This window comes from Terrapene carolina, unplaced genomic scaffold, assembly GCF_002925995.2.
Source record: "Terrapene carolina triunguis isolate 2854851 unplaced genomic scaffold, T_m_triunguis-2.0 Scaffold58, whole genome shotgun sequence".
NCBI lineage: Eukaryota > Metazoa > Chordata > Testudines > Emydidae > Terrapene > Terrapene triunguis.
In genome coordinates, this window is record NW_020664409.1 from 73,491,463 (window position 1) to 73,507,088 (window position 15,626).

A 15,626-nucleotide genomic window follows, 5' to 3' on the forward strand; every position below is an offset into this window, starting at 1 on the left:
GCGTCAGCAGGTAAATAAAACTGGCTCGGCCCGCCAGGGTGCTTACCCTGGCGAGCCGCGTGCCAAACGTTGCCGATCCCTGCACTATACTAATGAGAGAGCTGTTATACCTTATGTATATATTTTAGTATGTAATCATCTAAGCAAGCTTTGCTGGTTTCCATCTGATGTTCTTGTTTTGACAACATCAGTACACTAACTAGGTTTTATACTTCTTGTCTTGTTGAGAAAACACTCTTTATAGGCAAAATAACCTAGAAGTTTTAAGAGGTGTGTTACACCCATATGATGTGTTTTACCTGTGTTATGTTGGCAAAAGATGCTGTATTATATAAGATCTGTTCTAGATGTACTAGACCAGTGGCTCTCAAACTTTTTTACTGGTGACCCCTTTCACATAGCAAGCCTCTGAGTGCGACCCCCTTTATAAATTAAAAACACTTTTTTATATATTTAACACCATTATAAATGCTGGAGGCAAAGTAGGATTTGGGGTGGAAGTTGACAGCTCGCGACTCTCCCATGTAATAACCTCGTGACCCCCTGAGGGGTCCTGACCCCCAGTTTGAGAACCCCTGTACTAGACCTACAAATATTTGGAAACCATCATGTTGATTTTTAAGCTGTCCCTGCAAAGCATTGTATGGACAGCTGGTAGCACCTTCTATATTTAGGTTGCTTAGGGCTTTCTATTCTAAGATTCTTGTGACCTCTTTTTAAGATACTTTAACGACTATGTTGTTCGGAGCAAGTCTCTAAAATTTTGCATGAGGAAAGCCCCTGGGTTAGAGAAGTGCCTTTTCTTTATCCTGTGACATTCTGTTCAGGTTTTGCTGAGATACAAACTGAAAATCACCATTTCTCTTGTCAAGTATCAGAGGGGTAGCCGTGTTAGTCTGGATCTGTAAAAAGCAACAGAGTCCTATGGCACCTTTAAGACTAACAGATGTATTGGAGCATAAGCTTTCGTGGGTGAATACCCACTTCCTCAGACGCATTGCTCATAAAATTTTTGGCAGCATTTCAAAATAATATGTGAATATGAACATTCTAAAACCAGGACCATGTCACCAAAGCAGCAACAGTGGGCGCGGTACTGGGAATGCCTGAGAGCTGCTAGGGCAGCTGTAGTGGTGGGAGGACAGAGCCTGGCCGAGCTTAGTTTGACTGATTTACCATGTGGTTTTGGGCAAGTCGCTTTGATTCTCAGTGTCAGTTTCAGGATTTGTACATTATAGGTAACAATACATATATGACCGGGGTGCAGTGAAGATTAATATTTTGAAGATATGGATTCATAACCATATGCTATATTACAAAACTAGCCTATCTGAAAATATGTGGGCTTTTAGAAGAAGAAATTATAGGAGGCAAATATATATTTAATTATTTTATTTTCTTCTAGGAACTTGAACGAGAGATTACATTTCAGGGTGACAGTGCCATTTATTACTCATTTTATAAAGAACTGCTAAAGGCTCCTTCCTTTGAAAGAGGTATGACAAACATTTATTCTAGTCACTTCTATATAGGTTTTTATACTGTGCTTATCACCAGAATATCTGAGTTCCTTCCAGTAGTACATTAAGCAACATGACAACACATGTATCATGTGTTGTTTGTTTTCTCATCCTCTTCCCAAAGGGAGATGCATGTGCAGTGAAGAGTCTTGTTTCAGTAGTGGTGTTGTCGGAGGAGCATAGTTTTTGAGCATGTTCTTCGTTCTGTAACTTTAAACAATCTTTTAGATTATTATTATTAATAATAAAGTTATTTATTAACTTTGAAAAGTCCTTTTTCCCCTTTGAGACAGTCAAACACTCTTGTAGATTAAGAAAGTTGGTTTTAGACTCCTATATAGGTATAAGGGTCAGAATCATGCTGACCGAACACTTTCAGATCTTTGCAAAAAAATAATAAACTCTCATCTACTCTATGGATTCCTTTGAGCCACCTTAGTTCGCTAATGGTGTTAATTGAAATGAATCTTATTCTGACACTGAACTGTATGTATATAAATTCTGATTTCCATTTGTGAAGTTGCTGCCCTGTCTTCTGGAATTTATGCATGCATGTTTGTTTATTTATAAATATACATACCGCTTTTTTAAAGATGTGGATGATCTTTAATTTCTCAGTGGCTTTTCCCTTTCTGATTTTCATGTTAACCTCAAAATGTGATTAAGAAAGTATACACCAAATTCCATTGTTTGGGAAGGGATAAATTGCATCAAGTGAACAGTTTTAAAAATCATGCTGTATATTAGGAACTGAATAGACTAAGCTTTAGGCAATGAACTTGGACTCTAAATTTAAAGGCTAGCTCAACTAATGTTTATAAATGGAAATAACTTAATGCTGACTTCCTCAAAATAATCAGGGTGAGGTTGCATCTAGCACAGTCCTTTCTTCTTCTTTTTAAATTATGTGTGGGTGTATCAGTCAGTAGTCGTAATAGTCTGATCTACTGACATCCTGCTTTTACACTACTATTACTGTTGTTGTTCCTACAAGCAGGATAACTGATTTTAGAAAAAATCTTTTCTGCCTTCAGGTGTTTATGAGCTGACACACAACAATAAAACTGTATCGCTGAGGACTATAAATGCAGTGCAGCAAATGACATTGTATCCAGAGTTGATTGCCAGTGTTTTATATCAAGCATCTGGTAGCGAAGTATGTGTACCTCTTCGGCTTTGCTTTTATTTTTACAGTATGATAGGGGTATGAAGTTTTGTTTGCTATGTGTGTTGAAAGGATGTGGTCTGAGCATAACACTGGGATCCAGGGTCTCCTGAGCTCTAATCCAGTCTCTGACAGGCTCTCTGGGCTTGTCTATGCTAGACTTCTTTACTTAGTGCTGTTTGTTCTTTACATTTGTAGCCTGTTTCAAAAGTGTGGGGAATGTCTACGCCAGCCTTTACATATGTTAACCCCTTGAGTTAATTGATAGTCAATTTGTATGTCTGCAGAAGTTTATTGTAGACATATCCCACGTGACCTTGGGCAAATCACAATTTAGTAAGTCAGGCTTACTTCACAAAGGGAGGATTAAATAATGTTTTGGAAAGGACTTTGAAATCTAAATCTACCATACTGATTTAAATTGTTTCTGCAATAAAAGCTAGAAGGCCCTGCACAGTCTAGCCAGCTTCTGTTTTGAGCAGGTCTACACTTGAAAGTTTTATCATCATAACTGTTGGTTGGAGGGTGTTTTTTTTTTTCCATTCAGTAACACATCTAATGTAGATGCAGTTATACGGTTTAGAAGTGCCTTATACCAATATAGCTTATTTTGGTTCCCAAACTGGAACAAAGTATACTGGTATAAGCACTTTTATACTGATATAACTGCGGCCTGGTCAACAGTACAAATGCTTTGCCAGTATAGCTATACCAGACAAGCCCCCTAGTGTAGACACAGCTTATGCCTGCAGAAGGTGTTTTTCTGTTGGCATAGTAACATCACACCTCCCCGAATATTTCGTGGACAGAAGTTCTCTTCTTTCAACATTGCTGCATCTGCATTGGGGTTTTGCTGGCATAGCTATGTTGGCTAGGGGCTGTGGGTTTTTTCACATCCCTGACCAAAATAGCTATGTTGACAAAACTTTGTAGTGTAGACCTGGCCTCCCTCTATGCTTTTTGGGGGGGGCATGGGGAGAGGTTAATCAGTATAGGTAAAGTGGCAAAATATTTACACTTAGAAAAGTCCTTTGTCTCTTTCCAAAGTTCCTCCTTTAAACTCTCTCCCTTCAAGAGGCCTATATACTTAAAATCTCACTGCAGTAAGGTGTTATCAAACCTGATCAATGGGTAATCCTCACTATTAATACAAACCCCAGATCATAGCACAAAGATGTGTGCTAAACTCTGATGTTAATTCACTCTGTTTTGTACACACACACACACACACTCTATCCCGGAGCATTTTTATGTTGTATACTTAAAACATAAGCTCTTATGATAGGGAGCATATTTTATCTGTCTGTAAAGTATCTAGCACCCTGTTAGCAGTATATAGTCATAATTTACAATTTCAGCTTAGTTGCTACTATGTGTCTTTACTTTTATTTGTAATTTCAGGAGGTTATCGAGCCAGTGTATTTCTACATTGGTATAGTTTTTGGACTGCAGGGAATTTATATGGCTGCATTATTTGTAACCAGTTGGGTTATGAGTGGGACTTGGTTGGCAGGAATGCTGACCGTAGCATGGTTCATTATTAACAGGTAAGAAAAACACCTTTTATGTAATCTAGTTTGTCAGTAAGGCATTTTAAAAATATTGGTAGAGCTGGTCAGAACATTTTTGTTGAAACATTTTTTTAAAATGTTATTTCATTGAAGCTGAAACGTTTTATGGAGATATATCAATTTCAAAGTTTTTGATGGGAAGGTTTTTGAAGTCCAAGATGGATTCCCTGGTCACAGAGTGAGAGAGAGCACATGTTTCAACAAAATTCCATTTGGCAAAAACATTTAAAAGGTTTTGTTTTTGTTCCAGTGTGGAAGGAAAACAAATGTCAAAACCTTGACAATTGCCATGAAATGGAAATCTCATGCTCTGGCCAGCTCTAACTGTTTTGGTTGTGATTCTCTTGCCTTGAACTTCATGCCTTTTGCATGTCTTCAAAGCCTCTTGGCTTTCTGAATCTGCTTTCTGTAGCAAAGTAGAATCTCTCTTATCTAGAAGACCCTGTTATCCAAATTTGTTGTTTAATGTGTCACTTACCTGAAAACTCCCTGTTATGAACCCCTATAAAAGTATGTTGAAGAGTTTAATGATGTGAATTGATTCTGAGAATAAACTATTGAGTTTAACTCCTAGTTTTGTCACTGATTTACTATGCATCTGTGATTTATTATTGGCTGTAAAGCACTTTGAGATTCTTGGAAGGAAAGACCTATGGAAGTGCAAAGTACTAATGAGTACAGTAGAACCTTGTTTATCTGGGTATGTCTACACTACAGGATTAATCCGAATTTAGATAATTCGAATTTTGGAAACAGGTTGTATAAATTCGATTGTGCGCGGCCACACTAAGTACATTAATTCGGTTTTTAACCACATTAATTCGGTGGTGTGCGGCCACACTACCCCATTAATTTAACCACAGTAATTCGGTGGTGTGCGGCCACACTAACCCTAATTCGAATTAACAAAATCGATTTAGGCGCTACTCCGCTCGTCGAGGTGGAGTACAGAAATCGATTTTAAGTGCCCTTTAATTCGAATTAACTGGCTCTGTAGTGTGGACGGGTGAAGGGTTAATTCGGATTAACGCAGCTAAATCCGAATTAAAGTCGTAGTGTAGACCAGGCCTCTGACTCTCCATTATCCGTCTCTCCGTACCAAACATCCAGCACACACAGGTCCAGAAACGGGCAATCTCTTCTGTGGCCACTAGATGGCACTCCAGCCACACACTTTCCCATTCTCCGGATTATCCGAATTTTGGATTATCCAATCTGGACCTGGTTTTAATTAGATCAGATAAACGGGGTCCTGCTGAATTTAAGTTGAAAATGTTGAAGAGCACTTTCTTTGAGGAAAGATATAAAGTCATCACTATTCAGGCTGTGATCAGCAAATAAAAATGCTGTTCATTAGCTGGTTGGCTGAAGTACATGAAGTAGAAAAGGAAATGGTAATGGTGAATAATCTGTATTTTTTCCATGAGCAAGCAAAATTAAACAACTTTGGAAATTGAAAGCAAAAGTGAATACAGAGCTCTGAATGGACCACTGTGAGGGTATCTGGAGAAGCAAAAATTAGATGGGGGTAACATTTTTTTCAAGAGCCTAAATGATTTAGGAGCCTAAATCCAATTTTCAAAAGTGACTTAGGCACTTAGAAGCATAAATTTCACTGAAAGTCAGTGGGATGTAGGTTCCTAAGTGGGACTTAGGCACTCATATTATTTAGGCATTTTTTGAAAATGTTACCCTGTGACTCAAGTTGTGTGGAAGCTGTTCAGTCACTATTTATAAGAAAATCCTAATGTTTTTGTGGTCTTTGCGCTCCATCAATCAGTAATCTCCATTTTGTCAGTAAAAGTCTCAAAAGTAGGCAGATGATCAACAGGTGCAGTTTGGTAATGTTACATGACTCCCGAGACATCATGCAGATATGTTTTAAGCAGTTGAGAAAGTACTTGTCTAAAAAGTATATTGCGTAATAGTTGTAAAGAATCTATTCTCTCTGCCATAAACCATACTTCATCTTAATGTGAAAGGCAGCCCTTATGGGCCCTGACCTACAAACCTTAGTCATCTGAGTAGTCCTATTGACTATTCGTATGCATAAAGTGGTAGAATACTTATAGCTGAATAAAGATTTTAAGTCCCTCCATTTTGACTATATTAAACTTGTGACTTTTACCAATAGTAAAATAGGTTTTTGTTTCTAGAAAACAATGCAGTGTATTAAAACACCAGTAACAGGAATGGTTTGCTAATAAGATATCTATGATAACCAGAACTGGTTTCCCATAATATTTTTATTCCATAAACAACTTAATAGTTCTGTTTTGTTCTTCTACGCTTTGTTTTAGGACAGATACAACAAGAATCGACTACTCCATTCCTTTAAGGGAAAATTGGGCATTGCCATATTTTGCATGTCAAGTTGCAGCTCTTACAGGCTATTTAAAAAACAACATAAATTCTTCTGCTGAGGTAAAACACAAGTACTTTCTTAACAAAATGCAACTAGTAGAAATGTGCTCCAAAGTAGTTACACCTTTGTCACCTTATTGTCTTTTTAGGCAGAAAAAGAAGAGAAAAAATTGTTTTGCTTTTTGCAAAGCAGCCATCTGGAGTACACCTGGTACTTTAGTTTCACTGCAAAGTGAATGTTCCCCTGTCCTCTAATGTTACCATGGTGGTTGAGGGGAACGGTATGGGAATCAACCTTATACTAATGCCACCAACTCTCTCACTTTTGAAATTTGTCAAAAGTTGTGTGGGGGGTTGTTTTCTGAGGTTTTTTTTTTTGGCTGCATAAGGTTATAGAGAATTTGGTTCTTTCCTCACTATTCAGGGAGTCGGAAATATGGTGGTAGATACCTCTTCCTGTCCCTTGTCTAGGTTGGTAATTTCTTCTGACATGTCTCATATGATTTTGACTGCTTCAAATATGACCTCTTCTGTCCTCACTGAATAAAGACTAAACTGGGGAAAAGAAGAATTCAGCTAACTAAAAATTAGCTGCTTATCAATAATATTAAGACCCCTTACCATGCCCATCCCCACCATCCAGTGCAAAGAAAATGAAACTCCCTTCTGAGAAAATTATGAACTCTTAGTTTAGTATTTTAATTCTTTAAAGAAACAATTTACATTACTAGTGAACTGATTTTTGTTTTAATTATCTCTCAGTTTTTCTTATGGCAGAAATACATGATAATTAAGTTAATGTTCTTCTGTGTTTCCCTAGAGGTTTTGCTACCTTTTGGTGAGTGCTTCAACATATACTTTCATGATGATGTGGGAGTACAGTCATTATCTGCTGTTTGTCCAGGCTGTGTCTCTCTTCCTGCTGGACAGCTTTGCCCTTGTGCAGACAGATAAGGTATTATGACTCTTCAAACTATTGATTGTTTGTTGGAAACTTGAATTAAACAACTACAGTAACTGCAATGTTTTGTTTCCACAAACTCCAAAGGGCATAGATTATCTCTGTTTGTGAGTTAGAGCCAAACCTGGAGTCCAGCTAAAGTGCACATAACACTAGTCATGAGAATAAAGTGGCTTTAAGCTCATCTTTACATCTCGTCTTCTGGGGATCAGGGGTTGGTGGGGCCTGGTCTTCTGGCATAGAGCAATTTGAGGCTTAGGAGAGCCTGAGGGCTGCTCTAAGGCTCACTGGCTGTAACACTTCTCCCCCCCCCCCCCCCCCCCAAAAAAAAGAAAAAGAAAAAAAAAGTGGGGCCTGGACTGTTGCCATGAATTAGTGTACAGCCACATCTGCTTTGCTCTGGTCATGTCCCGTTTTCCTTTGTGTGTGGCAGCAGGGAGGGGAGGTGCCTAGGGGCTTGTCTGCTGGCTCTATACTACTGGAAACTCACTTTGCACTGCATGATTCTCCCCTATAGTTGGTTAAGCAGCCTTTATGGCTGGATAACTTATGTAAACAGAAGGTTCAGTAGGGGGAAATATTTAAAGTTTGGAGCTACTCTAAAAATGATTATTCATTTTTATATTCAATCTTTTATTTAGGTTCTTGTACTGTACCCCTCAGCATGGTATGTGTGTGCCTTCCAGATTTCAAAAAAACCTGCAAAAGTAAACAAACTCCCCCTCCCCAAATACAGAGTGACTTACATCAACAAATTAGCTTCCTTTCCATTCTCCCACAGTGGGGAACAAGTTATGCACACCAACTCTTACATGCTTTAGTCCCAAACTGATGGGGCAATATTGCTGGTCTATTGAAGAAACCACTGTATTTTAAAATGCACATTGTAAATTCTTTCACTGTATATTTGCATATACATAAAGAATTGTAAGTATCAGAATTGCTGGATTCTGTTTACCCAGAGGTAAGTAATGGTAGCAAGTTGCAGTACCTACATGTGATCATTCTAAGTAGTGTGACATGGTAAGGTGATATGCAAGTGAAGTGGAAGAAAAAAAGTATCTCGTAAAACATAGCCTTTTAGTCATGCACTTTTACAAATGTGCTATGGAGTCACTGAGCGATAATTGTGGAACCCAACCAACACTGCTTTTACATAGCTACCTTTCAGAGTAGAAATGTACTTTCTGATATCTCTGGATGGGAGGATGGGTGTTTAGCTAGAGTCTGTCTTCTTCAGCGTCAGGTTAGCAGGGCAACACTGTTTACATTTTACACTATACAAGCAATTTTTGCAATAGACAGAAGTGGAACCACTTTTAAAATACTGAATTCTTAGGATTGTGCAGTGAAAGGATTCACAAATTTCTTTCACTTGTAGTTGTTCCACTGTTTTGTAAACAAGGTATGAACTATAGGTTTGTTTTATTTTTATTTTTTTTCCCAACAGGTGCATGAAGTGTACAAAATCTATCTGTTCTCCCTGTTCCTGGGATATCTCTTACACTTTGAAAATCCAGCTTTATTAGTATCTCCATTACTAAGCCTTGTAGCAGCTTTAATGCTCTCTAAATGCCTTCAGGTAATTGGGATATCGTTTTCTGATTCGGTGTGTAGTTTTTGTTGTTTACACTGAACTCCAAATAATTCACATTTTTAAATATTTATTTTTGCAGATGAATATGAAAAAGGGCACATTTATTTCAAGGATGCTAAAAATAATGTACTTTTACTTGGTATTTACGATATCAGTGACAATGAATTTCTTACTGAAGGTAAGATTTACCTTTAGAAAGAGACATTTAATTTGTTGATGTCCTATAGGGAGGGATGCAGTTATGTCTTTATAAAAGTAATCTTAGCAAAAAAACCTTTTCAAATGATGCTTATCCTGTGAAGCTGTTGTTGGACTAGGTTAATAGAAAATGGAAGAATTAAATCTTTAGCCACTTTTGTTTTACAGGGGAAATATACAAATTAGGGCTGTCAGTTATTCACAGTTAACTCAAACGATTAACGCAAAACAAATTAACTAGATTAAAAAAAAGTCTTGATTAATTGCAGTTTAATCGCATTGTTAAACAATAATAAAATACCAATTTAAATTTATTATAAATGTGGATGATTTTCTACATTTTCAAATGTATTGATTTCAATTACAACACAGAATACCAAGTGTACAGTGCTCACTTTATATTATTATTTTTTTACAAATATTTGCACTATAAAAAAGATAAAATAAATAGTATTTTTCAGTTCACCTCATACAAGTACTGTAGTGCAATCTCTTTAGCATGAAAGTGCAACTTACATATGTAGAATTGTGTGTGTGTGTGTGTGTGTGTATATATATTAATAATGGCACTCAAAAACAAAACAATGTAAAACTTTAGAGCAGTGGTGGGCACTCTGCGGCCCGCAGGCAGCATGTGGCCCATCAGGGTAATCCGCTGGCAGGCCGCAAGACAGTTTGATTACATTGACTGCCGCAGGCACGGCTGCCCGCAGCTCCCAGTGGCCACGGTTCATCGTTCCCGGCCAATGTGAGCTGCGGATGGCGGTGCCTGCGGCAGTCAATGTAAACAAATTGTCTCACGGCCTGCCAGCGGATTACCCTGACAGGCCACAGGTTGTCCACCACTGCTTTAGAGCCTACACATCCACTCAGTCCTACTTCTTGTTCAGCCCCTTGCTAAGACAAACAAGTTTGTTTACATTTACAGGAGATAATGCTGCCTGCTTTTTATTTACAATGTCACCTGAAGTGAGAACAGGTGTTCGCATGGCACTGTTAACTGAATGGAAAAATACTGTATCTTTTGTTTATCTTTTTTACAGTGTAAACATTTGTAATCAAAAATAATAAAATAAAGTGAGCACTGTACACTTTGTATTCTGTATTGTAATTGAAATCAATATATTTGGAAATGTAGAAAGATATCCCAAAATATTTATAATAAATTTAAATTGGTATTCTATTATTGTTTAATAGTGTGATTTTAAAACTGATTAATCGAGCTATTTTTTAATCTCTTGATTAATTGCGATTATTTTTTTAATCATTTGACAGCACTAATATAAATGTGAACAAAGGGAAAATATGTAGTTGCCTCTCATAACTCAAGCATTTTTATCCAAAATAACACCTTTTGGGTTGAAACTAAAGCCCAGTCTACTCTGTCATAGAAACAGTCTGTGAATCATATTTTAAATTGTTTAATAAATGTGCCTCAAGCACAATGTCTGTTATGGCTTGGCTGGCCAGTGTGAATGGGGCAAGCATTCAGATTTTAAAATGATGTTCTAGCCTAGGGAAAAGAGCCAGCAACCAGGAATAGGTGTGAGACATTTTAAGATAGACATTAATTTTCATTTTCATCTGGAACTCGGGAAGGGAGAATCTGTCTTAGTGGGAGTCATCAGGGGCTGGGATTAGACAATGGGATTTTGCTTTCGCTTAGCCTTATGTTTTCTTGACTAAGTACCTCTTCTAAGTCAAGGCCTTTTTTTTAAAAAAAAACTTCCTGCACTCGCTCCCTCCCAGATTCTTCTTGGTTTGTATTACTTAAGATAGATTTAAAAAAAAAAAGTCAATACTCACAAGATTTGTGAGAGAACAGTCAAACGCCTTCCTTTGCTTACTGCATTAAGCGTGGGTTTTCTGCTCTTGGAGCCACAGAAAAATTGGCTGATTCTGTAAAATGCATGAGCTGAATTATCTAGCCAGAACAAAGTGAGTTAAGAAAAGAGTGTGAATGCTAAGGGATATAGTTTATTTGAAGGTATCTGAAACACCCCCAGCTTTTGGCTAAACCAGGGCTCTGTTGACTACGGGAGTCAATTACCATCCTCTTTGGTTTGCTCTGTGCTGGGATTATACCCAGTTTGCAGCTTTCACCCTGCTGGTGGCTGGTCTGGTGGAAGCTGGCTGGCAATTCTTCACTCTTCTCTCCATTTGGAGAACCTGAATGAAGTGAAGAGTATATAACCTTCTGGGAAACACTAAGCAAAATTTATTTAAATGAGATTTTACTGTATTATGAAATTCCTGAACTGATGACAGCTTTGTTTTAACTATATTTTTGGGGTGTGTTGTTATTCCCTGCACTGTTTTGTAATCTGAAGGAAAAGAAGGCTATGTTACAGGTGCTACTTAGTTATCTTCGCTTAATTTTTTTTCAGACATTTGTTCCCCATAAAGAAAATGAGCATGTGTTGAAGTTCCTTGAAGTAAAATTTGGATTAAACACAACTAAGTAAGTTTGAGCTATTTATTTACAGCTGTCTAAAATACATAGAATTTTGAAATTACTTTGAAAAATACAAGCATTTAAATGCAGACGCTCCTAATATTTTGTAGGAGAACTTAGAAACTAATTTTTTACCTTCTTTTTTAAAAAAAACTTTAGAAATTTGGCACATACAGGATGTGCTTGGGGTTTCTGGAATTCTGTAGCACTTCAGTGCCACTTCCTGCAGCAAGGGTAAAAGTTTCTGGTTTGTTTTTTTCAACATTTAAACTCTGCATCAGAGAGCCCTGAAAACATCCTACTTCTAACCAATATTTCTAAGTCCTGGTCTACACTGGGGGGGAGGTAGCGGGGGGGGATCGATCTAAGTTGCGCAGCTGAAGTCGACGTACTTAGATCGACTTACTGTGGTGTCTTCACCGCGGTGAATCGACTGCTGCCGCTCCCCCACCAACTCTGCCTGCACCTCTCGCGGCACTGGAGTACAGGAGTCGACGGGAGAAGGCTCGGGGGTCGATTTATCGCGTCTAGACTAGACTCGATAAATCGATCCCCACTGGATCGATCGCTGCCCGCTCATCCGGCGGATAGTGTAGACATACCCTAATAATAGTGGGAGACTAAGACGATGATGGGAAACCATGGAGCTAAATTCATATAGTCTAGAAAAGGGAAGACTCTGGAGAGAGAGAGAGAGATGGCATCAGCAATGAGTACTGTTACCTCAAACGTATTTTTGTAAGTAAACGGAGGGAATTATTGAAAGTTTTGGAAGATTGTAAGACAAAGCGCTGTAATCCTTAAGGTGAGAAGAAAATGTTAGGGCTGGATATTAAAAATGTGTTCTTAACCATAATAATTGGGCAGGGAACTAGAGTACCAGAGCCAATGACCGGCACCATCACTGCAGATATTCTAGAATATCTTAGATGAGACATAGGTAATGATATTGAAATATGCACTTTGTTGGACTCTGAGAGTTCCTAGCACCTGAGGCCAGTGTTTACAAACTCTGTACAGGAAGTTCTACCATCTCCACTGAAATGCACTTGCCTCTGTACAAAATGACTTCACAGCATTTCAGGACAGGAAGTAAAGAATACAATTACATACAACTGAAATTTCTGGGGGAATTTTAGGAAGGCAGAATGTAATAAGCTTAGCCAAGACACAGTGATTAACATTCCTATTTTTCCTGAAAGCTCCAGAAAGGGTCTTTAATGGCTACATTTTGTCAGGATTTTGGTTTTATCTCAACCAACAGGTGTGTTAGAGATCTGTATATGAGACTTTTACAGTGATTGGATTATTTCACTTTTAAGACATGGAGTTACTCCCCTTAAATCAGTAATTGAGACAAATGGATGAGAGTCCTCCTGGATAATTGTGAAACTTCCCATTAGAATTATGGGAGCTTGATCTGTACTCTCACAATTTCCTGTCTCTCTTGAGGTTATCTTAGAAGGCCTGTTAAAATCTCTCACAATCCATGCTTCTGGGAACAGCGCTGGAAACTGTGGGATAGGTACCAAGATGACAGTGCAACTAAATTTGTTTAGAACAAAACTAGAGGGGACATGGGATCGCGGCACAAGAGTTGTTAAAGTGACTCATTACTAGTGCCCACTAATGTGGACACAATGCACTGTTCATCCTTAAACTGGTTCTGTCCAGACACGTTGATTGAAAATGGTTTGATTCTCTAGAGTAGATGCAAAAAGAAGAAAAGAGGGAGGAGAAGAAAGGGGGTGAGAAGTCCTAGTAAAGATACAGGAGATGAAGACATGGACAAATTCAGTGCATCATTTACATCATCAGTTTTACATTCCAGTAGAGGATACTGATTTCTAGCAATACATAAATTAAAGACTAGACTTTCTCGGTTCTCTGGTTGAATTCTTTTGTGAGAGGAAGGAAGGATTGTCAAGTGATTAAGACTCAGGACTGGAACTTGGGAATTCCATGTTCTTTTCTTGGCTCTGCTGTAAGCTACCTATGTGATCTTCGATAAACTAGCTCAGCTTTCAGTTTCCTTCTCTGTGAAATGGGGATAAACACACTTCCTTTCCTCAAGAATAAGTCATTAGGTTTAATTCCTTGATATCTGTGAAGTACTTTGTGATTCCCCAGAATGAAGTTTTTAGAAATGGATTTTTCCCTGTACAGAAGTGCTTATAAAATGTTATAACCTGCTCTTTTCAGATCACCAAATATACATTTCAAGGATGAGTTTATGAACTGATTTTTTAAAAATTGTTATTGGGGAGGAAATATATTAATTTGGATTCAGCTGAGCAGATGAGCTAATAATTTCTTTTTATATGTGATATTTCTACCTTACTAGGAACTTTACAGTGAACTGGCTTCTTTGTCAAGAATCCCTTCAGACACCATCTCAAGACTTTTTTTTGCGGCTAACTCAGTCATCTCTATTGCCTTTTTATATTTTAGTATTAATTATCTGCCTTTCTTCTGTAACTCAAGTCATTTTTAGGAGAATTAGGTAAGTGGTTTATTTTTTATCACTTATTTTTATACAGCTAATTTGAGGATTATGAAATTATATATGAACGGTTAGTTGTAATCTTCTGATAGACCAGGGTTTAAAACTGTATAAAACATTTATGAATTTAGCAATAGCTTGATAGCAAATATGAGTGGAAGAGAGCTCCATAGATAATTCCCTGATAGGTAGTACATCACCCACCCTTGCTGCCAGAAGAGAGGAGCCCTGGATCCTTCTAAGAGCTTCTTGTGTGTCAGCCTCTGACTAGTGTGTTTCTGCTGCAAGAGGATTTATGTTTCTCTAGTATTTGTCTTCACCACAACCTCCTGGCTGCCATGAATAAGGTGGAGGAATGGAGAGGATCTCCAGTAGTCGGCCTCACCTCTGTCTTTTTTGGCCTTGATCTCCTGTTATGAGTCCCTGCGTCTTCTGCTGCTGAGAGCCAAGCAGTAGAGTAAAACTGACCTGATTCCTTTGTTTCACTGTGGCCCACAGGATTCTGAAAAGAACCAATGAAACTGACTAGTATCCTCTTTGAGTATGTCTTCACTGCGTTTGTGTGTGTGTGTGATTGCAGCAGATGTAGGCATACCTGAGCTTGCTTTGATTGAGATAGCTCACTAAAAATAGCACTGAAATCAGGGCAGGGCAGGCAGTTGCATGGGTTAGCCACCAGAGTACAAGCCCGCCTGGGTACACACTCAAGTGTCTAGCTCATACCACCACTTGTGCTGCTGCAGCTACACTGCTATTTTTAGTGAGCTAGCTCAAACAAAGCTAACCCAGGTGTGCTTACACATGCTGCAGTCAAATCCCTGAATACAGTGTAAACATACCCTTAGTTTGAATCTGTTTTTGCTTGGTAAAACTGTGAGCAGTAGAAGAGGCAATGGAACTGTCTGCAGGCTTAGAATGGCACCACTGCATAGGTCCTAATATAGAAGGTTATCTTTGAAATCTTAAGTGCTAGAAAATTACCTTACTCGTTTCTGAAGAGTTTACATTATGCTGAATGTAATGAAAGGTATAGATTCCCTTCTATGCCAGGTCAAGCTTCCCACTTGTGAGGGGTAAAGATGAGAGTGGATTTTTCAAAATCTGTCAGACTTTTAGGAGATGAAGATTATGCCATATTTATTGGAAAGTTGTTTCCCCTGAGATTTGTAACAAGTAATCAGCTTTGAGGCATGATGATTTTGTCAGTTTTAATTTTCTCATTCTTCAAATTGATTTTCATTTGTAATAAACATGACAACTTTGTGACAAGCAGTGACTTCAATTTGTCCAAC

General features: G+C 38.1%; 1 protein-coding gene across 1 annotated transcript in view; it reads left to right on the forward strand.

The window, feature by feature from the left end:
* DPY19L4 (dpy-19 like 4) overlaps positions 1-15,626 on the forward strand; it is a 43,460-nt gene that overhangs the window by 12,930 nt on the left and 14,904 nt on the right. The window contains exons 7-12 of the mRNA XM_026659854.1: positions 6,557-6,680; positions 7,441-7,575; positions 9,032-9,163; positions 9,258-9,356; positions 11,764-11,837; positions 14,176-14,334. Of these exons, the coding sequence (XP_026515639.1) occupies positions 6,557-6,680; positions 7,441-7,575; positions 9,032-9,163; positions 9,258-9,356; positions 11,764-11,837; positions 14,176-14,334 (723 nt within the window). The remainder of the gene's footprint in view (positions 1-6,556; positions 6,681-7,440; positions 7,576-9,031; positions 9,164-9,257; positions 9,357-11,763; positions 11,838-14,175; positions 14,335-15,626) is intronic.